The 27,405-nt window shown below is 46.9% G+C and overlaps 1 protein-coding gene across 3 annotated transcripts in view; it reads right to left on the bottom strand.

Moving 5' to 3' along the window:
* The window catches only part of RNF213 (ring finger protein 213), a 271,043-nt gene that overhangs the window by 225,532 nt on the left and 18,106 nt on the right, over nucleotides 1-27,405 (bottom strand). For 2 of the 3 annotated variants that reach the window (XM_073649776.1, XM_073649778.1), the window contains exons 1-2: nucleotides 17,885-18,041; nucleotides 1,467-1,618 (exon numbers count right to left, since the gene is read on the bottom strand). In XM_073649776.1, the coding sequence (XP_073505877.1) occupies nucleotides 1,467-1,575 (109 nt within the window). In that variant the 5' untranslated portion in view covers nucleotides 1,576-1,618; nucleotides 17,885-18,041. Of the gene's footprint in view, nucleotides 1-1,466; nucleotides 1,619-17,884; nucleotides 18,042-27,405 lie in introns of those variants that run through there. The other variant, XM_073649777.1, reaches the window with a different exon arrangement.

Below are 27,405 nucleotides of genomic sequence, written 5' to 3'. Positions count from 1 at the left end.
ATTGTAAATACCTTCTGTTGCTGATAATGCCTGTGAGCGGCGCTATCACTGGCCGCTCATAGGCATCTTGTGACCCCCGGCTGCAGCCGGCGCTGACATCCGCTGACGTCACGACAAGTGCTGGCAGCAGCCGGGGGTCTTTATCTTTCTGGTTCCAGGGTGAATGCCAGGCTGTGGGTGGGGTTACCCCCCACGTGACACTCGGCATCCGCTGCGCGCTCTGCCTCTCCCCATTCATTGGGAAAGCGCGCTGTGGATGCTGGGTGTGACGAGGGGGGTAACCCCGCCCACAACCCAGCAGCCGCCGCGGGGACCCCAGAGCTGAGTCACTCCTCACTTGTCGTGATGTCAGCGTGGGGTCACGTGATGCCTGTGAGCGGCCACCGATAGCGCCGCTCACAGGCATTATCAGCAACAGAAGGTATTTACAATAAGTCTTAGGGGGCCCGGGGGCAAATAAAGTACTGGACATCTTCTTTAACTATGGAGGTAGCTGGGGGGCAGGTAAGAAATCAGTAGCCAAGTAGGAGGACCAAAGTACCTTTGTTCTCAGCAACTAATCTATTTTACAACCTCTTTAAATGCACCATTTTCATCCATGTAATCTAATGAGTATATTCCATTTCATTCTCCACATTGCTGTAATCACTGATTACTTCTTCCTTTATTGTAAGAATTATTTGATTCCTATTGATTTGGGAGAGACATACACAATTGGATTCAATCATAAAAACTCTCTCAGGGGAGTTTTACTTTGTTGCAAGGACATTAAGACAAAAATGGCCGAGAACTGACCAGTTTGTTTTGTTTCCCCCCCATTTTTCGTTTTTACGCTGTATCACTTGAAAAAGGGGCTGAATTTGGAAGTATATACACAACATTTCTTTTAATGCCATACAGCGTAAACATATTGATGCACATTACAGAAAGGAGCTCTTATAGAGTAACATGTTGCAAAGACCACATTTTACTGTATTTATTTTGAGACCATTATACAGCTGTAGGGCTTTCAACTTTCAAGAAAGTGGATCACAAACACTGTTATATACCTAAAATAAATAAAAAGCAGGTACTCATCTACCCCAGGTCCAGCACCTCCGCTATATTCAAGATGGAGCTCTGCAGAGCCAGAATTCTGTGTTCAAGAGACCCTTCTCGGGATTGCTGGGGGTCCCAGTGATCGGACCCCAGCAATCAATATGTTATCCCGCATCCTATGGATATGGGATAATTTACTAGCTTGGAAATAACCCTTTAAGGTGGGGGCTACACAGAGACTGAACGTTATGCTTGTATCAGATTAAAATCACAGAAACAATTAAGATGCGTTCAGATCACTTCAAATAACTTTTTTTTGCAAAATGCAGCAACGTTCACAATTAGCTTAGCAAAAACCCTATTTGACCATGGTAAGTAATCACACCTTTAATATAACAAAATAATCTAAAGAAAAAGGTGTAATTTACCTTGGACTGCTGGAGTGATAGGAGCTGGCGGTTGCATGCGATATCCACACATACTGCAGAACTTTGCGGTTTCTTCCGGAGGTTCATGGCCACAATCCTGACACTTCATCTTCTAAAGAGAATCCACCATCCGAGGCAGTGAGCCCTGGAAACTATGGAAAACGGTATTTGTCACACCAGGTGTAGGAAAGACTTCGTGCAACACAGAGGGGAAAGGGAGAAATGGAGACCCCCTAGTCTGGTCTAGCATCACTCTGTCTCCAATAACATCTCTATATTGCCTCCTCAGCAATCGCCGCACACGTGACTCGCCCTACTCTCCCTGGCATAAGGCTATAGCTAGGGATGGAATGAGATGAGCACTAGTCAACCTCCACTAAACTCTATAGACAACAAGGGTAGAAAAAACAGGCGAAATGACTTAGCTTTAGATGAACTCCAAATAAGCACAAGACCTCAAGCTCCAGAGAGGACGAAGTACTGCTCCTGCTAAGCTTCACAAGTAGAAATTGATATAGACGGCGACTCCCTCTCAGACACACCAGGTATATAATTAGCAAGAGAAAGGTAGCCGCTCGGTCCTAAAGACAGCCTATTATCTAAGAGGCTGTCTGCAATGCCAAACGTAGAGATCTCCTGCAACCCACTGCAGGACGACTGTCTGTCACCTCTGACACACCCGTGACAGTATTTTTATTAAGGGCTATATTAGTGAATAGCTACAGAAATCAGCACAACAAATTACATTTATCAGCATTGGTTTGCTAGTAAGGAATACTAAAGTAGACGCGCTTGTTGTTAAGCAATATGGTGCATACTAAGTGCCTAACATTGCCTACAGCCTCCTTTGGTAGAAAACTTTAATGAATCAAAGTTGGTCAGGTGTTATGATAGTGTAGCAACTCACTCGGGAAAATAGGTAACACACTAAAAACCGCAACTGACCCTGCTGGTTCCTGTAAAGACTAGAGATCCTGACCCCGCAGTCCCTAGTGGTTCCAGCATGAGCTGAGATAGACTTAGACTAGATGATGGCAACTCAGACCTATGCTGCATGAAAGGCAGTCGAGCGCTTCACGATCCTTCTAAAGAACCGGAGGGCAGAGCAGAGTGCAAATTACCTACAGAAAGTGTGCTGAAATAGAAAGAGATGCCAGAGTGATTAAAACTAACCAAAAAATACAGGATTAAGTACGTACTGTTAGAGAGCATGCTGCATACTACCTAAAAATAAACAGAAGATAGGTGCAAAGTAAAGAATAAACAGCAAAGAGATGGACCCTAGCTGGTCTTTCACTGACTGGCTTAAACTACAGCAGTAGGTCTGTAAATACAAATGAGACCAACACCAGCAGGAAATACCAGCAGAGGGAAAGTATACATCTCAGAGGCCTGGACACAGTAGGAAGTCCTGGCCTAAAATAAAGAGGCCAGAGATGTGGTGTACACTGGCAGAAAGAAGAGGATCAGATGACGAGCAGCGGGATGGTATTAGTTGTGACGTTTTGTTTTTTTTTACCAATAATCTCTTCACTCATCTCTCTGGCCACCTCACTGCCCGACAACTGGAACTCTTCTTTCGTAAACATGCACCTCATCTCCAGCCTCTTCACTATAGCTCAGGACTTCTAACCGGGTCCAGGCCTCAGAAGTCACTGTGTGGTATAAGGTTTTGGCGCACATCTTGACGTCATGACCTGACAATGATCAGTAACCTTGGAGGCTGGACGCGTCCAGAAGTCCCGACCTATAGTAAAGAGGCAGTAGATGCAGCGCGCGACGGCGGAAGGAAGATGACAGGACAGTGGGCAGCGAGCAGCAGGGTGGCTGAAAAGGTGAGCGACTAAGTGAATATTAGTTCTTTTATTTTTTAACATCTTCTGTTCATAACTAAAAGTCATACGGAAGTCGGATGTTGCTGGGGACTGCTGGTATACACAATTTGGAAAGCATCGCCATCTAACTGCAAGTTGGCAGCAATAATATCGTAATTATTTGGCCTTCTATATTTTGGACAATCATTTGTTTGAACTTACAAGTACAAGAAAGTACAATTGGTGATATTATTGAAATGCCTGGAAGTGGAACAGTAATTAAATAATTTAAATATTAATTATTTTTAAACCTCCACTAAATTCGATAGTGCTGAACATGTCAAGATCGGAATCATATGAAAATTGATATTCAGGCGAAGTGAAAGCAAAGCTGTATTATTCAGCACGTTATTATCTAATCATATTCCAACAGATGACAGCGTCTATGTATAATACCCCTTCCAATACATTACCACTAAGCTGTAAAGCTGCAGTAGGCCGCATTTAGAAGGTAGTACTACTCGCCCAAGGATCACATCTCAATCCTCAGACTGACAGTCGGCACTACTTACCTGAGCATGACAGCTGGATAGAAATGCATGCTGTCATGCCCAGGTCAGGAGAGCCGACGGCCAGTCCGAGGACTGCGATGTGATCCTTGTGTGGGCAATTCGGCCATCTGACTGCACCCTTAATGTGAAAATTATTGTGTTAAATAATAGCAGCAGAACTACCCCGACCGGTGGCGCCGCTGACCTCCATGCGGCTAACGTTGAGAGATCAGCACTAGCCGCTGATCTCCCGACGGTAGCCGCATGGCAGTCAGCAGCGATGTAGCCGGGAGATGACCGGCGCTAGCCGTTCATCTCCCGTCTGCTCACACCGAAAGTACCCGCATATCAACGCCACTCCCCATTCTCAGTAAAACGGGTCGCTGATTGGCTGCAGCCGCCGGCTGCGATCAATCAGCGATATGGGCGGCAAATTTAAACACCGCTCAGCCGATTGGTCGCGGCCGCCGCCCGCGACCAATCAGCCATTTGGGAGCAAAATTTAAACTCGCTCTCCAGTACTCAGTAACACGGTTCGCTGATTGGTCGCGTCCAATCACCGATGTTGCTGCGAAATTTAAAACCCACTTCTGTGATTGGTCGCGCCCAGCCGGCCGCGATCAATCAGCGACTGCTGCAGCACGTCCGCGAATTGGCGCCGGATTTTAAACACGGAGGCCACAGTCGGGAGATCAGCGGCGACGCAGCCGAGAGATGAGCGGTGCCAGCCACTCATCTCCCGGCTGCTCGCAGCACAAGTACCCCGGCCGGCGGCCTCACTCCCCGGTCCTCCCTTCACACTTGCCGTCGGGAGATCAGTGGCACTAGCCGCTGATCTCCCGACGGTAGCCGCATGGAAGTCAGCGGCGATGCAGTCGGAAGTACCCGCACATCAACGCCACTCCCCGTTCTCAGTAACACCGGTCGCTGATTGGCCGCAACCGCGACCAATCAGCGATTTTGCCGCCAAATTTAAACAGCGCTTTGCTGATTGCGCCCGGTCGGCCGCATACATATTCTAGAATACCCGATGCATTAGAGTCGGGCCACCATCTAGTGTATATATATATATATATATATATATTTATTATCAGTTATTGATAGTCAAGAAATAATTGGTTGACTGTTAGAAACATCATTTTGATTACACATTTTGTATATAGTTTGGTCACTGCTGTAATACATACATAACATACATAATTAATAGAAGTGACGTTTTTATAATTATAGGGAGGTGAAAGAATTTTGTCCTTAGGAGTGTGACCAATTGATTCTTCCATCTGTCTTCATGCAAAAGACAGGGAACCCAGCGCTGTCAATCAGCAGTGACAGATGGGGACATGCAAGACTAGTGGATGGGTGCACAAAGTTTCTTGACCACGTCGAGGATGCACCGGGAATCCTAATTAGCATTTGATTTCAGTTTCTGAAAGAGTCAGTGATCACTCACTAGTGGTCATTCTTGGGTACTGCAGCCCAATTCTCATTCAGAACTTAATGTATGGAGCTGTGGTGCTCCACTCCCCTTATACTGTTTACATCCGGCCGCCAGCATATCTGATGATGTTTGGGGGTCCCAAGTGTCGGACTCTGTGATGAAAGCCGGCCGGTGGGTGCAGCTCTCTGGCGCCCCCTTACCTCTCAGGTCAGTCAAGGTACTGCACCTAGAGAAAGTAGTGCCAGGAAGCTGCAACCAGCGCAGGGAACACGGTAGTGTGTTATCCCTTCAACGTCACTAAACCGTAACGTCACTACACAGCACAACTCGCTAGCGCCCTCTTAGCCTCAGGTCAGTCAAGGAACTGCACCTAGGATAAGCGGTCGCCAGGGAGACTGTCCTGTAACCTACTGGGTATCGGGGCCCTCTGTAGTGAGGGCGGTATATATATCTTCCTTGGCCGCGCCAGGAATATATATATCTGAACCTCCGACCGTCACTACCAGCCTTCCCCAATCCCCAGTTGGTATGCTGCCACCAGTCCCTATTTTAGATATACGCCCAGTCCGTGAATGGGCCTATATCGGGTCAGGAACCAACCCTGGGTAGCGTTTTTGGCTTGAGCCGAGCTCACACGGACGTGCGTTCGTTATGCAGAATAAAAGGCAGGCCCACAATTACTTGAGGTAATTGATTATAATAATACACTAGATACACGATATACAACTAAATATACACAGGTATAAGGTCAGGCTAAACTATACAACAATGGAATACAACACACAGAATCACCACAGCATATCAGTTACCGGTTTCTTGATTTTCTTGTGACGCAGGGAGAGGATTCTGCGGTCGCAGGCACGGTTCTTTGTTACAGGCTGAGGCCTACCACCGCATGGTCAAACTGCTCCTCCCCTTGGTGGCCTCAGCTGGTGCTCAGATGTTCAGCACACCACTCTTGGGTCAAGACTGACTTGTCTCTTGTCTGTCCTGCTATCTTACCTGCCCCGTCCCGCCCACTGCTGGTGAGGTCAGCTGGCTCAGTCTCCACCCTCAGGTCTAACTTCGATCAGAAGCCCAAATTCTATGGAACCCAATAACTTCTTCTGGGATGGTCTCATGATACCCCCAGGGGTTCCCATGGATTCGGGCCGCCGTAACCGACCTTTTGATATCAATTATGATACCATACGGTCCTCAGGAATGGCTCCGCGCTATATCTTGGCTTCCAGAGCACGTACAAACGTCTACCGCGGAGGCTTGTGTGCGCAATGGCTCCGGGACGCCGTGATATTTTTTTATTGGCCCATCCCACGCAACATGCGTGTACTATTCATGTTTCTATATCTTATGCCTCCATGCTTGTGACAGACAAAGAAACTAGTCCTATGGGACAAATGGTCAGGTACAGATAGACGAAGCACCCCCCCCTGCTGGCTGTGTTTCCTCTCGAAGTCTTTGAAGCTCCTAGCATTCAAGTGTTAAGTAGGCTTCTTATCTTACAGGAGCCTGGATGGGGGGAAACTATCTAGTTGACGTTTTAACAGAAGGTCCCAAGGGTGGGGGCTGCTGAAGTGTGGCCATCCCTGGATATGATTTATCATTACCAAGATGGCGGCTACAGGTTCATCACAGACTCCCATCAGTGTTATTAATTACATATCCTTAGGCTGTGTGCCCACTATGCGTTTTTCAAGCGTTTTTGATGCGGAATTTCCGCAGCGGAAATGCTTTAAAAAACGCTTGGTAATACGTGCCCCATGGTCCCCAATGAAAATCCACAGCATGTCCATTATTTGCGAATTTCCGCATGTGGATTTGAGGTCACAATGCATTTGAAAAACGCAAGTCAAATCCGCATGTAAAAATGCTGCAAAAATGCTTAAAAAAAGCGTGTAAAATCTGCAAGCGTTTTTACTGGCAAGGACATGCAGAAACGCTGCGGAAATTTTCAGCTTCAATTCTGCATCGTGGGCACATAGCCTTATGATATGTCATCTATATCAAAGTAGTGGACAATGCATTTAATAATATCACAAACTATTAGTAATATTATTACATTTCAACCCATATACCATAATCCCATCCATTATTATTGACCGTAATGGTAGATTGACATTTACCATTTTCACAGTGACTCCATTTACACATTTTTTAATGAAAAAAAAAATGGAGAACTAAGAGAGAGAAGTAAAATATTCATCATCCTTCTTACTTTACGTCTTGTTCTGAAAAATGTTGAAAAAAAGTATTTATGGTACTTTTTATGTTATGCTATAAAGAGGTTGAGCCATGCCATCATTAAAACTGCTAATTACAAATTGTCCCAGCAGCCTGACCATGGTAACCTTCAAGGGTGAACTATTAGGAATATAGGCCTGCATTCGGTTATGTGGAAAAAGCCTATGAAGCAAACAACTGGTAAAGTAAAAATCAATGCAGCAACCTCTTATAGTGGCGTCTATATAGATTCAGCATGAAATAAAACAAAGAGTAATCGTCGTTATAATTTCTATTCCATAAATCAATAGTACACGTGAAAATAAGCAACTTTATAATATTTATAATAATACGATTTTACTAAGTAAAGTGCACACATGGCCAGATTGGCGCTGTCATACTGATTAAAACAATACCTGTGGTGAAGAAATCCGTTTTGTGGATTTTGTGTAATGAGCGTTTGAAGTTTTTTTTGGCGGGACTGTGGGGGACGGGACTGGGGGGGCAGGACTGAGGGTAGATTCTTCAGCTCTGCCAAGGCTCCTCCACTGCTCCTATTCTCTTTATCGTCCTCCTGGTTCAATCTTCGCCCCGGCCTAGCCGCAGGCTTGAGCACATTGATCTCCGGGTAGTCTTCAGGAAAATGGAGCCGGTGGCAGTGCAGGCACAGATTAAAATGTCAACTCGTCATTGAGCCGAGATCTATATCTGCACATGCGCGGCTGTGGCGCCCCTGAGGGTTCAGTCGCCACAGAGATACTGCACCTCACCCAGAGGTGTGGCGTCTCCCTTCTCTCAGGTAAGGAGGGAGTGCTGCATAGAACCCCGAACACCTACATCAACACTACACTGCTCCAGGCCAGCAGGAGGGGCAAGACGCAATGTAGTTTTCTGCTGAGCCCTGACCCTGGCTAGAGTAGGGGGGAACCCAAAGGTAGGGGGAACCAATAGTGGGTGTGGGTGGAGGAAGTAGAAACAGGAAGCACATATACAGTAGGTATATAATAGGAAGCCATATTAAGTCTTCAGTCAGGGGAGAGTACAATACAGACGGTCAGTGAGGACTGTCTGGGAGCAAAGGCTCAGTCAGAGCTCTGCTCCACAGTTAGGGCCCAGGATAGTGGCCCGGAGGGGAGCAGGGAGTAGGCTCCAGTTCTAAGAAAGGATCCCAAGGGCGTACAGCGAGTGCAGGACGGCACCCGTACGCCCCGCTCCTGCCCGGTGTCAGGAGGGATCGAGCTTGCCGCATTCAAAACCCCAGGGGGTCAGGTTGGTCCCGGATCCGACGTACAGGAAGGACTTCAGCATACCCGAGCGGGACTGAGAGTGGGCAACGTAGGGCAACGGTGAGAAGGACCAAGTGTGAAGAAGGTCAAATTAGGTACATCTGAAAGTGGGGTTCTACCAAGTAAAGCCCTGGACGACTGCATGGAAGTGCCTCTGTCTGTTTCTTGACCGGCGCCAATTTTCCTCACCGCACTACAACGCCCAGCACACCCACCTCTATTCATCCTTACCAGACTGCCCTGAGGCCTGCTCCGCCTGTGGGGAGCTGTACCATCTCTAGCTGCCTTGTCACCTGCCTCAGAGGACTGCTGCAGCGCTGGTGGCCTTCACCAGACACCACAGGTGGCGTCACGAACTATTTGAACTTTCATTAGTAATTTTTACTGACCGCCCTGGGTCACGGATCGGGCCAGCCACCGTGATAACCCCCGCAAGCAGACACAAGGCCCGGCTGCCGAGTACCCCAACGCCCTGGGGGCGAATCACGGCCACCATTTTTTTGAAGACTGCTCGGAGATCAATGTGCTCAAGCACATTGATCAGTGAAAATTTTTCCATTACTAAGAAAGGAGATGGTAGTTGATGCTTTTATAATTCTATGGGGAATGGAGGGGGAGGAGCTAGAAACAAGCACAGACATTATGCTGCAAGTTCTCCTGAAATGACAGTTACACTTCTCCATGGAACTTTATGAGCACCAACTGTCATTTCCTATCTCAGTAATGGAAAAGTCGGCATTCACTGAAGAGAGATTTCATACTTGAATTGAGAATTCTGAAAGTGAAAAATCAGTCCAGGAGGAGAAAGAAACAGCTTCTCTAATAACATATATTACAAAGTTTCTTATTTTCATGTGTACCATTTATTCATGAAAAAAATTAAAGGTACGGTAACTCGACAGCTGCCCTAGTCCCCTTAAACCGCCATCATGTATATATAGCAATCTTTTCCTGCATTCTAACAAACCCCTTTATGTGCCTTAGAGATTGCTGGATGAATATAAAATTAACTTTGAAGCTAAGCAAATTAGTGGATGACTATTTGGGAGGAGGGCGTTGATTACCCCAGACTAATTCTTCCCTTTAATCATGTAAGCACGTGCGAGCGACATGATTTGCAAAAATGACATCACCGCCAGCTCTTTAGAAATATCGTGGACGATGTTTTCCCTCCATGGGAATACGCAATGAAGCCAGTTGTACACACTGCGCAGCAGTAGATCTCAGCCAGCCGCAAGATTTTCAAATAACCATTGGTGACATTGCTCTTGAAAATCATGTTGATGAAGCCCATAGGGGTATGCTTATATGATTAGAAGGAGAGATATTAAAATTGCTGTTGGGAGAAGGCGCCTTCACATATGAGAGACCTGGAGCAGTTTTCAAAAGAAGAGTGGTCCGAAATTCCAGTTCAGAAGTGTAAGAAGCTTGTTGATGGTTATAGGAAGCGATTGATTGCAGTTATTTATTCCAAAGCGTGTGCAACCAAATATTAAAGTTGAGGGTGCCAACAATTATGTCCGGATCATTTTTGGGGTTGTGTGTGAAATTATGTCCAATTTGCATTTTTTCTCTATTTTTTTTTTGTGTTGTTCCAATACACAAAGGAAATAAACATGTGTATAATAATACGTGTAATTGCAATAATTTTCTGGGAGAAATACTTCATTTTCTTGAACAATTTCAAGGGTGCCAAAACTTTTGGCCATGAATGTAGATGGGACCTAGACCCTTTAAGAGATAATAGATAGGTGCCTTGTCATGTGCGCAGCAAACAACTAAATTGCATCCCTGCCAAATCGTCATTTACACAAAGCCAAACAGCAGGGCGAGGTCCAGCCTCTGTTGTCATTGGACTGCCCGCCGACATGATGATGCAGAGATTAGTGTGGGAATGCCCCACAACATCAAGGAAGCAGCGCTGTGGGTGGTGTGGACAATATCACAGTTTATAGTATAAGCAATTGCAAGTTCAAGTCCCCTAGAAGACTAAAAATTAAAGTAACAATTCAAAACAATGTTTTAAAATAAGTGAAGGTTTTGGGAATGAAAAGGATGTGATCATGTTACATACGAGGTAGATGCTAGCATCAGCCTGTAATTGCAGTGATGGGATCTAGGTGGTCAGTGGAGAGACAAACAGTTGAAACCAGAAGTTTACATACACTATATAAATACACATATGCATGTTTTTCTCAATATCTGACATGAAAGCAGAATAAACCTTTACTGTTTTAGGTCAACTAGGATTACCATAATTTTTAATATTTCCCAAATGTCAGAATAATGAGAGAGAGAGAATGTTTTAAGGCATTATTATTACTTACAAAGTCAAAAGTTTACATACACTAATATTTCTATGCCTTAAAACAATTCTGGACTGCCCATATCATGATGGCATGTGTTTGGAAGCTTCTGATTTTTTGGGGCAACATCTGAGTTAGAGAAACACCTGTGGATGTATTTTAATGCACACCTGAAACACTGCTTCTTTTTGTAGCATCATGGGAAAGTCTAAAGAAATCAGCCAAGATATCAGGAAGAGAATTGTGGACTTGCCCAAGTCTGGCTCATCCTTGGGTACAATTTCAAGATACCTGAAGGTGCCTCATTCATCTGTACAAACAATTATGCGCAAGTACAAACAAGATGGGAATGTCCAGCCATCATACAACTCAGGAAGGAGACGGGTTCTGTGTCCCAGAGATGAAAGTGCTTTGGTCCGACATGTGCATATCAACCCAAGGACAAAAGCAAAAGACCTTGTGAAGATGATGGCAGAAGCTGGTAAGATTGTGTTAATATCTACAGTGAAACTGTCACGGGGTTACCGCAACAGGGTGGAGCCAGAAGACCACAGCGTCTGATGGCTCCTACACCGCCTCCGAGAAGAAGCACGTATCCTTCATTTTTAAACATGTTTTATTTGTTCTGCCAGAACAGGGGTAAAACAACCATGTTGGAAATCCCTGTGCAAACAGCTGAGCTCGATTAGCCACTCCTTTTCCCTTTATAATCTGGGCTCTGATACTAATTCTTGTCAGAGCTAGCATTTGCTGCATGGCTAACGGAGGGAGAGGACTACTTATGAGAAGGAGAGTTGAAGGAATTATATGTGACAGTTGTTTAGTTTGTCTGCATGGAAATTCCTTATACCTTCTCCATTTTGGTTTATCCCCCTACCTTCACACCCCGATGCTTTCCTCTGTTATATGTGAGTGAATATTTTGTGTGCCTGGAGTTTTCTATTAATCCCTGCCTGTGTTGCCTTGTTTGTCGGGTTGGTGTACTACGGTGCACAGTTGCGCCCCTCTTACCCGGGTGGAGGTGAACAGACAGAGGGCTTACTCAGGAGTTAGAGGAGGGTGGGGAATAGGGCGAGCTAGGGTGCCCCCTAGTGATAGGGACAGGGTAGGAGCGCCTGATCCCTGGTCACCCGACAGCTGTGTTGTGACAGAAACGAGTACTGTCTCAACATGGGCTGAAAGGCCACTCTGTCAGGAAGAAGCCATTTTCTTTTATCTTTTACCATTTTTATTCTTTTTTTATCTATTAACTTGGTGACACTATATAAATCCATGCTGGTTGCATGTATTTATATAGTGTGACCAAGTTGACAAGCACTTTTCCAAGTGATGCTAAAATTGTTAGGAAAAGCGCTTGATAACCCGCATGGGAAAATGCATGTGAAAAACGCTTGACCAACGCTTCTACTGGCAGGAAAAACGCATGTAAAATCCGCATGCGTTTTTCCTGCCAGGGAGATGCAGAAAAAAAATCAGTAACATTTCTGCATCGTGGGCACTTAGCCTTAGTAAGGCTGAGTTCACACGATGCGTTTTTCATGCGTTTCCGCGGCGTTTTTGCAGTTGCGTAAACGCCGCGGAAACGCATGAAAAACGCATGGTAGAAGGGCAGCAATGTTCCCCAATGGAAATCCGCATGTGCTGTGCCCATGATGCGGATTTTTCCGCAGCGTAAACGCTGCGGTCAAAAATCCGCAGCATGTCAATTAATTTTGCGGAAACGCTGCTCTTTTGCCGCCATTGACTTGCATTAGACCGCATGGAATCCGCATCACTGTATATGTTGATGCGCTTTTCATGCGGTCTAATGTGCGGATGGTACCCGGGTGTGGATGAGAGGACTCTCATCCAGACCCAGGTACCATTAAAAAAAAAAGAATAAAATAAAAAATATATATATTCTCACCTTCTGACGGCCCGCGCTGCGTCCTGCCGGCTTCCCGGGCACTTCGCGGTTGAATGAAGAAGGACCTTCGCTGACGTCAGAGTCATGTGACGGGTCACGTGACGCTGACGTCGGAAGGTCCTAAAGTCTTCACTGCCGGCAGCCGGGACCGATGAAGCAGGACACCGGGGGCCATCAGAGGGTAAAGTATATATTTATTTTTTATTTTTTGACATTCACACACTATAAATCCATGCCGGTTGCATGGATTTATATAGTGTGAAGTTGACAAGCACTTTCCAAGTGATGCTAAAATCGCTTGGGAAGCGCTTGTCAACCCGCATGCGGAAATGAAAGTGAAGACCGCTTCATTTCCGCATGTCCCTGGCAGGAAACCGCATGTACAATCCGCATGCGTTTTTTCCTGCCAGAGAGATGCAGAAACGCTCAGGAAAAAATCCTGAGCATTTCTGCATCGTGTGCACATACCCTAAGGCTGTGTGCCCACGTAGCATTTTTCAAGCGTATATGCTGCGGAATTTCCGCAGCGTAAACGCTTGAAAAACGCATGTATATCCGCACCCCATGGTCCCCAATGGGATTCCGCAAGTTCTATGCACATGTTGCGGATTTTTCCGCAGCGTTTATGCCGCTTTCAAAAATCCGCAGCATGTCATTTAATTTTGCGTTTCCGCAAGCGGAATTGCCTTAGTCCAATGCATAAAAAACGCAAGGCAATTCCGCATGTGGAAAACGCGTGATAAACGCGTGCGGAATTCCGCATGCGTTTTTCCGGGAGAGGACTTGCATTTATGCAGCAGAAATTTTCTGCTTCATAAATGCAACGTGGGCACATAGCCTAAATGTATACGTTTACTAATATTATTATTTAGATTCAATCAAGAGTTGCACAAAAATAGTGTTCCAAAGGTCATCGCACACTATAAGGCCGAGTTCACACGATGCGTATTTCATGCGTTTCCGCGGCGTTTTTGCAGTTGCGTAAACGCCGCGGAAACGCATGAAAAACGCATGGTAGAAGGGAAGCAATGTTCCCCAATTGAAATCGGCATGTGCTGTGCCCATGATGCGGATTTTTCCGCAGCGTAAACGCTGCGCTCAAAAATCCGCAGCATGTCATTTAGGCTGTGTGCCCACGTAGCATTTTTCAAGCGTATATGCTGCGGAATTTCCGCAGCGTAAACGCTTGAAAAACGCATGTATATCCGCACCCCATGGTCCCCAATGGGATTCCGCAAGTTCTATGCACATGCTGCGGATTTTTCCGCAGCGTTTATGCTGCGTTCAAAAATCCGCAGCATGTCATTTAATTTTGCGTTTCCGCAAGCGGAATTGCCTTTGTCCAATGCATAAAAAACGCAAGGCAATTCCGCATGTGGAAAACGCGTGATAAACGCGCGAAAAATGCGCGATAAACGCGTGCGGAATTCCGCATGCGTTTTTCCGGGAGAGGACTTGCATTTATGCAGCAGAAATTTTCTGCTTCATAAATGCAACGTGGGCACATAGCCTAAATTTTGCGGAAACGCGGCGTTTTCGCCACCATTGACTTGCATTAGAACGCGCCAATTCCGCAAGACTGCATCTGTACTTGCGTAATTGGTGCGTTCTAATGTGCGGATGGTACCCGGGTGTGGAGGAGAGGAGAGTCTCATCCACATCCAGGTACCATTAAAAAAGCTGTAAAAACAAGAATAAAATAAAAAATATATATATACTTACCATCTGTCGGCCCGCGCACCGCTCCTGCTTGCTTCCCGGCACTTGCAGTGAGTTGTAGGACCTGCGGTGACGTCAGAGTCATGTGACGGGTCACGTGATGCTGACGTCGGCAGGTCTTTCAATTCAAAGTTGCCGGCAGCCGGGAGAACGGAGTGAGCAGGACAGCGCGGGCCATCGGAGGTAAGTATATACACTCTCTCGGGTCACACTATATAAATCCATGCTGTTTGCATGGATTTATACAGTGTGACCTAGTTGTCAAGCACTTTCCAGGTGATGCTAAAATCGCCTGGAAAGCGCTTGTCAATCTGCATGCGGAAACGCATGTGAATCTGCATGTGGATCCGCATGTATTCTGCAGGAAAAACGCATGCACAATCTGCATGCGTTTTTTCTGCCAGGGAGATGCAGAAATGATGCAGAAATTTTCTGCTTCATTTCTGCATCGTGTGCACATAGCCTAATAAGGTTATCTATTATTGCATCTTTGACAGATTTTCATTTTATACTATTCCTCTGAACGAGAAAAAATAGCCATGTTCCCAAGTCCAAAACTGCATTTTTTCTGCAGGCATCTCCACCAAAATACACAACAGCAATCTGCTCTAATTAATGTGTTTTTTATCTTAAGATTTTTAAGCTTTTCCAGTTTTTTTTTATTTTTATGCATCTTTGGTGCAGATTTGAAGCAGCTTTTTGATGGATTTTTAGTGCAAAGCTATGTGATTCTGCACTTAAAAAAGCAACTTTGTTTTTTTTACATGTGTTTTTTTCAAGCTCTATAGAAACCTACAGGGAAAAACGCACAGTTCAACAATCGCACAGAGGGCCGGAGTTTAAAATCACATCCACTGAGGTTAAAATGCTAGACGTCAATTATCTGCACAAAATAATGCAGTGTTTACATGGGAAATGGCCCTAAAAAGGGGTTTACCAGGATTGGAAAATTGATGGCTCGCACACACCACCGTATAAAATCGGATTAATATTGGATTATTTACCGGATAGCACGCGGACCAATGTTATTCAATGCGTCAGTGCTCATGATCGATTTTTTTTTCAGTGACAGAATCTGTCAGTGAAAAAAAAATCAGACGCCACAGTATAACATCCGATTTTTTGGATACATTGCAATTCTGTAACAGGAAACTGTAAAATGTGCCTAAACTAACAGGCAAGTAGTTGCTAATTACCTGCCTGTTGTGCCCGGCGCCGTTCTCCCCCGACACAGAGCGGTCACAGAGTGAAGGCTTCTTTTCCGCTCCGCTCTGTCAACAGGGAAGGACTTCCGACGTCATTTTGATTGACAGCGAGATTCCCGCTGATTAACTGGGGGAGAATCAGAATGACGTCGGCAGTCCCGCCCTGTCAACAGAGTGGAGAGGAAAAGAAGCCTCCACACTGTCGACGTGATGTCAGCAGAGGTAGCTGAATCCCCGGCAGGAGCGGTCTGTGACGGGGAAGAATGGCACCGAGCACAACAGGCAGGTAAGTAAAAAACTACCTGCCTGTTAGTGCTTAGGCACATTTTTTGTTTTTCAAAAAGTCCCGGATATCCCCTTTAATCAGGGTCTGCTAAAACCCAGCAGCTTGCTATATGCAACAGACATGGGGAAATCATGTGATCACCCGGTCCAATGGAAGTATCACCTATGTCTAAGTTTCTAATTGTTACATAGGCTAAATAGCTCTCAGTGAGCGCTAAGAAAAGATTCACATATCCATATTTCTCTATCTGAGCAAGTACCATGATGTACGGGTCTCCTTACCCGGACTCAACAGTCTTGTAGGTTGTGCATGAGGCTGTTGAATCCGGATCAGGAGACCCCGGCTGGTCATGGCATCATAGTCTGTATTTAGACCGCAAAACATTGAAGTCTTAATCAGACAGAAGTCAGAATCAGTTTTAGGTCACGTTCAGTATTTGACATCAGTATTTATAAGCCAAAACCAGGAGTGGGTAAAAAATGCAGAAGTGGTGACTTGTTTCTATTATACCTTGTCTCTGATTGTTCCACTCCTGGTTTTGGCTCCCACTCCTGAGAAAAAATGCTGACCTATTACTGACCGTGTGAACGTGGCCTAAGGGTAAAATCACCTGACCCGATTAACTCAGACGAGGATCGCAAAGCAATGCTCAGATTTGCCAGCGGCTCTCCCGACAGGAGCGTGACAGCATGTATTTCTATGCAGCTGTCAAGGACGGCCAGTCCGAGCATTGCGTTGTGATCCTCGTCCTAGTTATAACGGCTGTGTGACTCTCACCTTATACGGCTCTTTTGTTTTCACTAGGGTCCTTGGCTCTGCTTGATAGCCGGAAAGCCAACCTGCTCCTGCTACATAGTAAGAGCATTAATGCAGCGATGCCAAAAAATCTCACTACAGACTCAGGGCCCACATGGCGCATTTGTCAAAAAAGCAGTGAGCGATTGTTCAGGGGTTAAACAATCATTTGGATTTTGTGTAGGTACAGCGGTTTCATCCGCAAATCCATCCACTTGTCATTTTGAGGGTAAAGTTGCTGTCCCATCTTGCAAAATCAAGTGATTGCGTGTGTAAACAGTTATTCATTATGGTTTTTGCCCGGAACCCATCTACTTTGTGTTACTTTATCCAGGGCTGTGGAGTTGGTAAGCCAAACCACGGACTCCTACTCCTCAATTTCCCTGACTCCAACGACACGACTCCGACTCCACAGCCCTGCCTCACTACTCAGCGTGTACATAAAGTGCAGCACAGATTCATCTCAACTAAAAGCCGAGAGCCTTAGATCAGGAACAGAACAAATATGTATAGGACATTTCAGAACTTTCTCAAATTCTTATGAAAACGTTTACAGCACACCCTGCATTGTACTACTGTACCCAATTTATTATATATTTTAGAAGTCGGAGTCAGTCCATTTTATACCGACTCCGACTTCACAGTCCTGGCCTTATCCTTACAAATACTGATGAACTATTGACCAAAAGTACTGATGTGTAAATAAGGTCTTAATCTACTGAACTGTGCACTGTACCATTAATGGTTTCAGACATACAAGAAGCAGAGGGTGTGGGCAACAAATTCCTCAAATTGAAAAGTGAAACATAACATATAACAAACTCCTATACTGTTTCTAACTCTCCTATACTCATCAATATGAAACAGAAATAAATGTATATCATGTAATTACCTTCAGAAGCCTCGTGCAGATGTTGTGGTTTCCTGTAAAGGGTCTACTATATGAGCAGCCTGTGTGAGGCTTTAGGAGAAGCTAACACAGACTGAGTGCAGTGGGTGCTCCTCTGCTAAAGTCTTTGATCACTCCACTTTCGGTTTCTTTTCTGATCTACATCCCGCCCAGCTCCTTCTATTATGTCTGGAAATCCCATGACTTACAAAATCTACAAGAAATGTCAGTTTCCATTTCTATAGAGGATATAACACAAGTTTTCAGCAATTAAATTGAGTAATGAAAATTCATCCAATTCTCCAATCGATAATCTCTATCATTCCCTTCTAGGTTTAACCCCCTCCTGACTGGGAGATAATGCATTTTTGCACTTTATTCCCCCTTCCCCACTCCTTCCTATTTTTTATTTATTTATTTATTTATTTTACAGAATGTGTTGTGATTTTGAATGATGTACTGAAAAACACACCATTATTTCTGTGTTTTGATTTTATGACTTTCATTGTACGGTGAAAATGACCTGGTAACATGATTCTCAGCTAAGTACGATTACGGCACTACCAAACTTTTAGGCTGCATGCCCACGTTGCGGATTACAAGCGTATTTGCTGCGGATTTTCCGGTAATCCGCATCCCATGGTCCCCAATGAGAATCCGCAAGTTTTATGGCCATGCTGAGGATTTTTCCGCAGCGTTTATGCTGCGTTCAAAAATCCACAGCATGTTCATTAATTTTGCGTTTCCGCAAGCGGAATTGCCTTATACAATGCAATAAAAAACGCAAGGCAATTCCGCATGCATTTTTCCGGGAGAGGACATGCGGAAATGAAGCAGAAATTTTCTGCTTCATTTCCGCAACGTGGGCACATAGCCTTAGGTTAAGTTTCCACAATGAGTTTTTGGTGACTTTTTTTAACCCTAATTTTTATTGAATTTTCAGAACAGATTTAGGCTGTGTGCCCACTATGCGTTTTTCAAGCACTTTTGCCGCGGAATTTCCGCAGCGAAAACGGTTAAAAAACGCTTGGTAATACGTGCCCCATGGTCCCCAATAATAATCTGCATGTGCCGAGGGCCATCGAAAGGGGAGTATTATCTTTATTTTTTACCATTTTTATTATTTTTTTTTAACTATTACTTGGTCACACTATATAAATCCATGCCGGTTGCATGGATTTATATAGTGTGAACAAGTTGTCAAGCACTTTTCCAAGTGATGCTAAAATCGCTTGGAAAAGCGCTTGATAACCCGCATGCAGAAATGCATGCAAAGACGCTTGACAAACGCTTCTACCTGGCGGGAAAAACGCATGTAAATTCCGCATGCGTTTTTCCTGCCAGGGAGAAGTGGAAAAAATATGCAGCATTTCTGCATCGTGGGCACATAGCCTTAGGCTATGTGCCCACGATGCAGATTTGAAGCAGAAATTTCCTGAGCATTTCTGCATCTCCTTGGCAGAAAAAAACGCATGTAGATTTTACATGCGTTTTTTCAGTGTTTAAGAATGCGTTTATGCATGCGTTTTTTTTTCAAGCGTTTTTGAACATTATTTAGAAAAGGGCTTGACAAGTTCGTCACACAATATAAATCCATGCAACTGGCATGGATTTATATTGTGTGACCAACTTAGAGGAAATTTCTACTTCAAAGGCGGCATCTAAAAAGTAAAAAAAAGAAAAGAAATAAAAAAAAACTAATATTCACCTCTCCGGCGGCCCCCGGTTTCCTCCCGGCAGCGTCCTCTCTCCTCGGTGTCCCGCGGTGTACTGGCAGGACCGGCGGTGACGTCATTTAGTCAGCTGATAGTCATGCGACTGCTGACGTCAGCGGTCAGGTGATGGTTGCGTGACCATCAGCTGACTAAATGACGTCACTGCAGGTCCTGACAGTACACCGCGGGATGCCGAGGAGAGATGACGTTGCTGGGAGGAGACCGGGGGCCGCCGGAGAGGTGAGTATGAATAATTTTTTACTTTATCATTCTCTTTTTACTTGCAGGTACGATAGTACACGGGTCGGATGAGAGTCCTCTCTTCTCCAGACCCAGGTACCATCCGCGCATTGAACCGCATAACATCTGCATGTATACATGCGGATTTTATGCGGTTCAATGCAAGTCAATGGGCGGGATTTCGCCGCAGAATCGCACCCAAATTGGTTGTGCTACGGATTTTTCTGCAATGATAATCTGCAGCGGAAATTTCCACAGCATGTGCACAGTACATGCGGATTATCATTGGGATACATCCCAGACCTCTTAACAAGCAATTTTAATGCATTTCCGAGGTGGAAAAGCATTAAATCTGCATCGTGGGCCTTAAAAGAATAAAAAAAAAAAGAAGGACAGAAAACTCAAAGTAGTAGCATTTGATACAAATCAATTCAACATAAAAAACTACCATCAACAATGAATGGACTCAACACCAAATGGTCCACATCTTATTATTAGCTTTAGAGAAGGACAGGACGAGCCAATGACACAAACAATAGGAGGGGGAGGTGAAATAAAGAGCATTTCTGAAAGGGCAGGAAGCTCCTGAATGGTTTTACACAGCAGTGATCATTAACGGTCTCTTTGCATACAGTATAATAGGTGCAGAAAGTCTACAAAAAACATCAAAAACTCACCAAATACTCATTGTGGGACTATAGCCATGAGGTTTTGTTTGTATTTTAGTGGTTACAAAATACAGAACTTTGTAAAAAGAAAAAAAAGAAAATTTGTGCTGCCTTTTTCGGAAACCCATAATTTTTTCATTTTTATGCTGATGGAGCTGTGTACATAGGCCACTAAAATGGACAGAATGATTGATCAAATGAAGTACAGGTGGGGCCAAACAATTAAGTCCACCTTCTTGTTTTCCCTCCATCTCCAACCCCCCTCTTCTTTGATTGACAGATCTGACTAAAAAAGATCCAGAGAAGGGCGGAGATAGATGGAAACCAAGCAGGTGGGAAGGCGCACTTAAATGATTGTCCCCGCCATGATGCACCCAGCGCCTGTATTTGATCCAAACAGTCATTCAGTGCCGACAGAGTCCCTTAAATGATGGACAGAAACATCTAAATGGTTAAACAGCAGCAATTGGAGTTCGCTCCACTCGCTGCTAAGGTGTAGCACCCTGAGGATTCGGCTGCTACAGGGGTATTGCACCTCAACCCAGAGGTGTGATATTCCACTCCCGGGTAAGGATGGAGTGTGGAACTGAGCTAGTAGGCTGCATGCACTACACACATCCCATTTCCGGGGAACAGACCGATGGTACTCCCACTAGAGAAATGTGCAGGTACGACAGTGTCTGTTCCTGGCTGGAGTGGGAGGGGGGTGGAACATCCCAGTAGTGTAGGGGCAGATAGGGGGAGCAGCCTGGGTAAAGTTAGGAGCTCATTGGGTGCTGGTCACCTGAGCTCACACATAGAGGGAGTATATAAGGTGGGAGCCATCTTAGATCAGGGTCAGTCAGTTGTCAGTCTGTGAGACGTCAGTCAGTCTGTCAGAGTGTAACCTGAGAAGCAGAGCAGAGGAGAAGAGAGAGAGACCCAGAGGCGCAGAGGGGACCCCAAGAGCCCATAAGAGAGCTAATAGGGTGAAGGGTCGGCAACAGGGTACCGGATCCCAAGCTGGCAGAGGCTACAGCACACCTTAGCCAGGAACCGGAGGTCGTGGGCAGGATCTGCCACGATCACCCACTAAATCCACCCGGAAGGCAGACCAAGAATAGGGTCAGGGAGCCCAGAGGAGGCTTGACCAACAAGAGGCCCGAGGGAGCCGGACTTAGGTGGATCCCTGGTGGGAACGGCCAGAAGAAGGGAGAGACAGAAAGGAGCTCAGGACCACACTCCGGAGTTGCCTGGGAGTTGACCGAGTCCAGGACCTGGTGGACGCAGCACGGCTTGGGTGGTCACTGCTGTACACAGTGACCCGAGCAACACCAGTAAGTAAAACCCTGGAACTGCATTTTATGCCTCTGAGTCTCCTTGCTGCACCTTCACAACCACCATCCTCCACGGCTGACCCCCTGAGGCTATACCCCTCCCGTTGGGGGTTATACTATCAAAGCTGCACTCACATCATCAGCCTCATTGGACTCTGCTGCAGCGGCAGCCGTATTGACCACAAATCAACGGGTGGCGTAGTCGACACAAAAGAACATCTAGTAACATCATAAGGACTGCCTCACACTGAGTTTGACACCCTGGGCACGGACCGGGTCACAGCCACTCGGAGACTACAACCCCCATCTGATCCGGCTCCAGGTATCCCTAACAACATGGCCCAGGGGGCGCGTCAACTTTGGCGTAGTCGGCAGGATAACGTGCCCGCAACAACCGGGTACTGCGTGCCTGAAGAAAAGTACACCGTTACCTTAAAAAGAAGTCTCCCGCCGGTTCCGGAGGGTCCCCGCCAACGGACCCCATCACAGGTCGTTTCCCGCCGGTTGTCCGCCATTTGCAGCTTTTTCCCGCCATCCATGGAGTTTCCCGCCACTGGGAGACGATTCCCGCCATTTCCGAAGATTTCCCGCCTTGGAAGAGCGGACGCCATTATGGGCGTGCCAGAGGGTGGCAAGAGACCACCACCCTCGATGTGGGCGGAGACAGAAGAAGAGAACAAAGATGGGTGTCGCCTGGAGCAGTCTGGAGAGAGCGCACCCGGAGACAAGACGTCTGGAAGAGAGTCCAGAGAGAGCCTACCCGGAGATGGAGAGAGAGTCAGGCAGCACCGACCCAGTGGTCAGGAGCCTGTTGCAGGTCACCACTCCAGAAGGCCTGCTGGAGATCCTAGCACAGCTCCCCCGAGACCGGGAGTGTGCACAGACCGCGTTGGAGGGCCTCGCACGGAGGATGGCCCGGGTGCAGCGAGAGACGTTGGCGGAGTGGAGCCGAGAGATGGCCCAGCAGACCGAAATCCGTCAGCGGAGCACGCCGCCCGAGACGAGGAGACAGACCGCCTCTGAGGATGGCGCAGGAAGAATGAAGGCAGGAGACGGCGCCGAGAAGGGAGCTGAACGGACGGAGGCAGGTAAAGGGGACGTCTCTACCCCGAGCCGGGAAACCGCGTGCCTGCCCCAGCTCCTCGTCGCAGAGCCCGAAGTTCCCCCTGCCGTGCCCGTCGCTGCATCGTCACCGCCGCCGACTAGGCCTCAACCGGAAACCGCGGCCACGACCCCTGTGACGTCACACGCCTCGACCTCGAGTGTGGCCAAGCAGGAAATACCACCGGCCTGGTCGCAAGGCCTAGTACACTCGGGCGCCGCCATTCCAGCAGCGCCCCCTACCTCCGCGGAGCCACCGGCCTGGCCGCAGGGCCGAGTAACCCAGGGCGCCGCCGTTCTTACGGTGCCCTTTGCCTTTAGGGTGCCCCAAGCCTGGTCGCAAGGCCTGGTCAACCCGGGCGCCACTACCACCACAGCGCCCATAACACCTAAAGTACCGCACCTGGGTGAGGACCTGTTCGCCCAGCATACGTGCCCGGATGGGCAGCCCTTCATATGGCCCCAGGAGTACATTCAGCTGGAACTCCAGAGAGCAAGGCCCATGTGCGAGCCCCTGATTCCGGCTCCGAAGCCCGTAAAGAGGACCTCGCCCCCGCTGGAGGAGGCACAGTTCGAGTGGGACCCCACCGGAGAAGACCTCATGGGGTTCACTCAGGAGACTCGGGCGGCCGCAGCAGAGCGTGCAGAGTGCTGCCGGCAGCAGCTCGAGGTCTTCGAGAGGGAGCGGAGAGAGAGGCGGGTCCGGGAACAGCAAGCGCAGATAAGGAGCGCGGAGCAGAAGAGCCGGACCAGGAGGAATCCCCGTGCAGCACATGGTCCCCCTTCCACCGGGACTGTGATAAAATTCAACATGCAGCATGGGTGGGGCTTCATTAGAGACCATCATACCCCCGGCGACGTCTTTGTGACCCGCAGAGACGTAGAAAGCCATCTGCCGGAGGGACACAGAGGTCGTGACCTGTATGTAGGGGACGAGGTCACCTTCACCCGGCACAAGTGTGCCAAAGGACCCTACGCCCTCCATGTGCATCGCCTGACGGAGGAGGAGCTGCGGTGTGAGGAGGAGCAAGAGGACCCGGACGGGTCTGAAGAATCCAAAGAAAGAGCAGGACGACGCCGTCGTTGAAGTACGGTAGAGAGAGACTGTACATAGTTACCCGTCAGGGTATAAGAACTGTTCTAGTTAAAATATAGTCCCCGTTGGGACCAGCAAATTGAACTGAAACCCGTGTGTCCCTATTCCCACTGACCGAGGACTGAGAGCGGTCATTCCTTTCCTAATACCTGGCCGAGGACTGAGAGCGACCATATTCCCCTTGTATATAGTTGCGCTTCCTAAAGCGCCCCCTACCGGTTTTATAGGGAACTGTTTTATTCCAAAAGAGACTGTCGCACTTTACCCGGTCACAAGTTGCACAGTGACCGGAGGAACCAGAAACAAGAATGTTATTTATATGAAAAGTTTATGCTGCTGATAATGTTTATATGTTTTATATGTTTATGTTATGAAAAAAATTTGTATGTTTTGGATGTTTATATTTTACAGCCCGAGGACGTGCTGTGATTTACCAGGGGGGAATGTAGCACCCTGAGGATTCGGCTGCTACAGGGGTATTGCACCTCAACCCAGAGGTGTGATATTCCACTCCCGGGTAAGGATGGAGTGTGGAACTGAGCTAGTAGGCTGCATGCACTACACACATCCCATTTCCGGGGAACAGACCGATGGTACTCCCACTAGAGAAATGTGCAGGTACGACAGTGTCTGTTCCTGGCTGGAGTGGGAGGGGGGTGGAACATCCCAGTAGTGTAGGGGCAGATAGGGGGAGCAGCCTGGGTAAAGTTAGGAGCTCATTGGGTGCTGGTCACCTGAGCTCACACATAGAGGGAGTATATAAGGTGGGAACCATCTTAGATCAGGGTCAGTCAGTTGTCAGTCTGTGAGACGTCAGTCAGTCTGTCAGAGTGTAACCTGAGAAGCAGAGCAGAGGAGAAGAGAGAGAGACCCAGAGGCGCAGAGGGGACCCCAAGAGCCCATAAGAGAGCTAATAGGGTGAAGGGTCGGCAACAGGGTACCGGATCCCAAGCTGGCAGAGGCTACAGCACACCTTAGCCAGGAACCGGAGGTCGTGGGCAGGATCTGCCACGATCACCCACTAAATCCACCCGGAAGGCAGACCAAGAATAGGGTCAGGGAGCCCAGAGGAGGCTTGACCAACAAGAGGCCCGAGGGAGCCGGACTTAGGTGGATCCCTGGTGGGAACGGCCAGAAGAAGGGAGAGACAGAAAGGAGCTCAGGACCACACTCCGGAGTTGCCTGGGAGTTGACCGAGTCCAGGACCTGGTGGACGCAGCACGGCTTGGGTGGTCACTGCTGTACACAGTGACCCGAGCAACACCAGTAAGTAAAACCCTGGAACTGCATTTTATGCCTCTGAGTCTCCTTGCTGCACCTTCACAACCACCATCCTCCACGGCTGACCCCCTGAGGCTATACCCCTCCCGTTGGGGGTTATACTATCAAAGCTGCACTCACATCATCAGCCTCAGTGGACTCTGTTGCAGCGGCGGCCGTATTGACCGCAAATCAACGGGTGGCGTAGTCGACACAAAAGAACATCTAGTAACATCATAAGGACTGCCACACACTGAGTTTGACACCCTGGGCACGGACCGGGTCACAGCCACTCGGAGACTACAACCCCCATCTGATCCGGCTCCGGGTATCCCTAACAACATGGCCCAGGGGGCGCGTCAAAGGCACACAGCAACTTTTCAGGTATGTAACCTCCATAGCCAACCTGAAAAAGTGCTAACTAATGTGTTAAAAAGACTGAACATATGCATAGCAATGTAAAAACAACTGGAGTTTCCCTGAAGAGTTTTCCACTTGAAACAGTTCAGACAGCATGAATCCAATGAAAATTTCCCTCTAAACAGTTCTATCGCTTTAAGACTTTCAGCAAAACAGAAAGAGCCTTGAGGGATGCAAAGCAGAAATGAAACTGAGCAAGAAGCAAGTAAATGAAAGCGTAATATAAGCTAATCTAATAAAGGAGTGGCAACACAGTTCCTGGTAGCTTTTCATGTGCGATTGCTGCCTGAACAAATAAAAATCTATATATCTATATATACAGTACAGACCAAAAGTTTGGACACACCTTCTCATTTCAAGATTTTTCTGTATTTTCATGACGATGAAAATTGTACATTCACACTGAAGGCATCAAAACTATGAATTAACACATGTGGAATTATATACTTAACAAAAAAGTGTGAAACAACTGAAAATATGTCTTATATTCTAGGTTCTTCAAAGTAGCCACCTTTTGCTTTGATGACTGCTTTGCACACTCTTGGCATTCTCTTGATGAGCTTCAAGAGGTAGTCACCGGAAATGGTCTTCCAACAATCTTGAAGGAGTTCCCAGAGATGCTTAGCACTTGTTGGCCCTTTTGCCTTCACTCTGCGGTCCAGCTCACCCCAAACCATCTCGATTGGGTTCAGGTCTGGTGACTGTGGAGGCCAGGTCATCTGGCGTAGCACCCCATCACTCTCCTTCTTGGTCAAATAGCCCTTACACAGCCTGGAGGTGTGTTTGGGGTCATTGTCCTGTTGAAAAATAAATGATGGTCCAACTAAACGCAAACCGGATGGAATAGCATGCCACTGCAAGATGCTGTAGTAGCCATGCTGGTTCAGTATGCCTTCAATTTTGAATAAATCCCCAACAGTGTCACCAGCAAAGCACCCCCACACCATCACACCTCCTCCTCCATGCTTCACGGTGGGAACCAGGCATGTAGAGTCCATCCGTTCACCTTTTCTGCGTCACACAAAGACACGGTGGTTGGAACCAAAGATCTCAAATTTGGACTCATCAGACCAAAGCACAGATTTCCACTGGTCTAATGTCCATTCCTTGTACTCTTTAGCCCAAACAAGTCTCTTCTGCTTGTTCCCTGTCCTTAGCAGTGGTTTCTTAGCAGCTATTTTACCATGAAGGCCTGCTGCACAAAGTCTCCTCTTAATAGTTGTTGTAGAGATGTGTCTGCTGCTAGAACTCTGTGTGGCATTGACCTGGTCTCTAATCTGAGCTGCTGTTAACCTGTGATTTCTGAGGCTGGTGACTCGGATAAACTTATCCTCAGAAGCAGAGGTGACTCTTGGTCTTCCTTTCCTGGGGCGGTCCTCATGTGAGTCAGTTTCTTTGTAGCACTTGATGGTTTTAGAAACTGCACTTGGGGACACTTTCAAAGTTTGCCCAATTTTTCGGACTGACTGACCTTCATTTCGTAAAGTAATGATGGCCACTCGTTTTTCTTTACTTAGAATTTGTATTATGGCAAGAAAAAAGCAGCTAACAGTCTATTCAGTAGGACTATCAGCTGTGTATCCACCAGACTTCTGCACAACACAACTGATGGTCCCAACCCCATAAGGCAAGAAATCCCACTTATTAAACATGACAGGGCACACCTGTGAAGTGAAAACCATTTCCGGTGACTACCTCTTGAAGCTCA

Source organism: Phyllobates terribilis, unplaced genomic scaffold (genome assembly GCF_046119375.1).
Source record: "Phyllobates terribilis strain yellow unplaced genomic scaffold, ASM4611937v1 Scaffold_10__3_contigs__length_209671492, whole genome shotgun sequence".
Lineage (NCBI taxonomy): Eukaryota > Metazoa > Chordata > Amphibia > Anura > Dendrobatidae > Phyllobates > Phyllobates terribilis.
The sequence above is the reverse complement of the archived record's forward strand: the minus strand, read 5'-3'. Positions and strand labels throughout refer to the sequence as shown.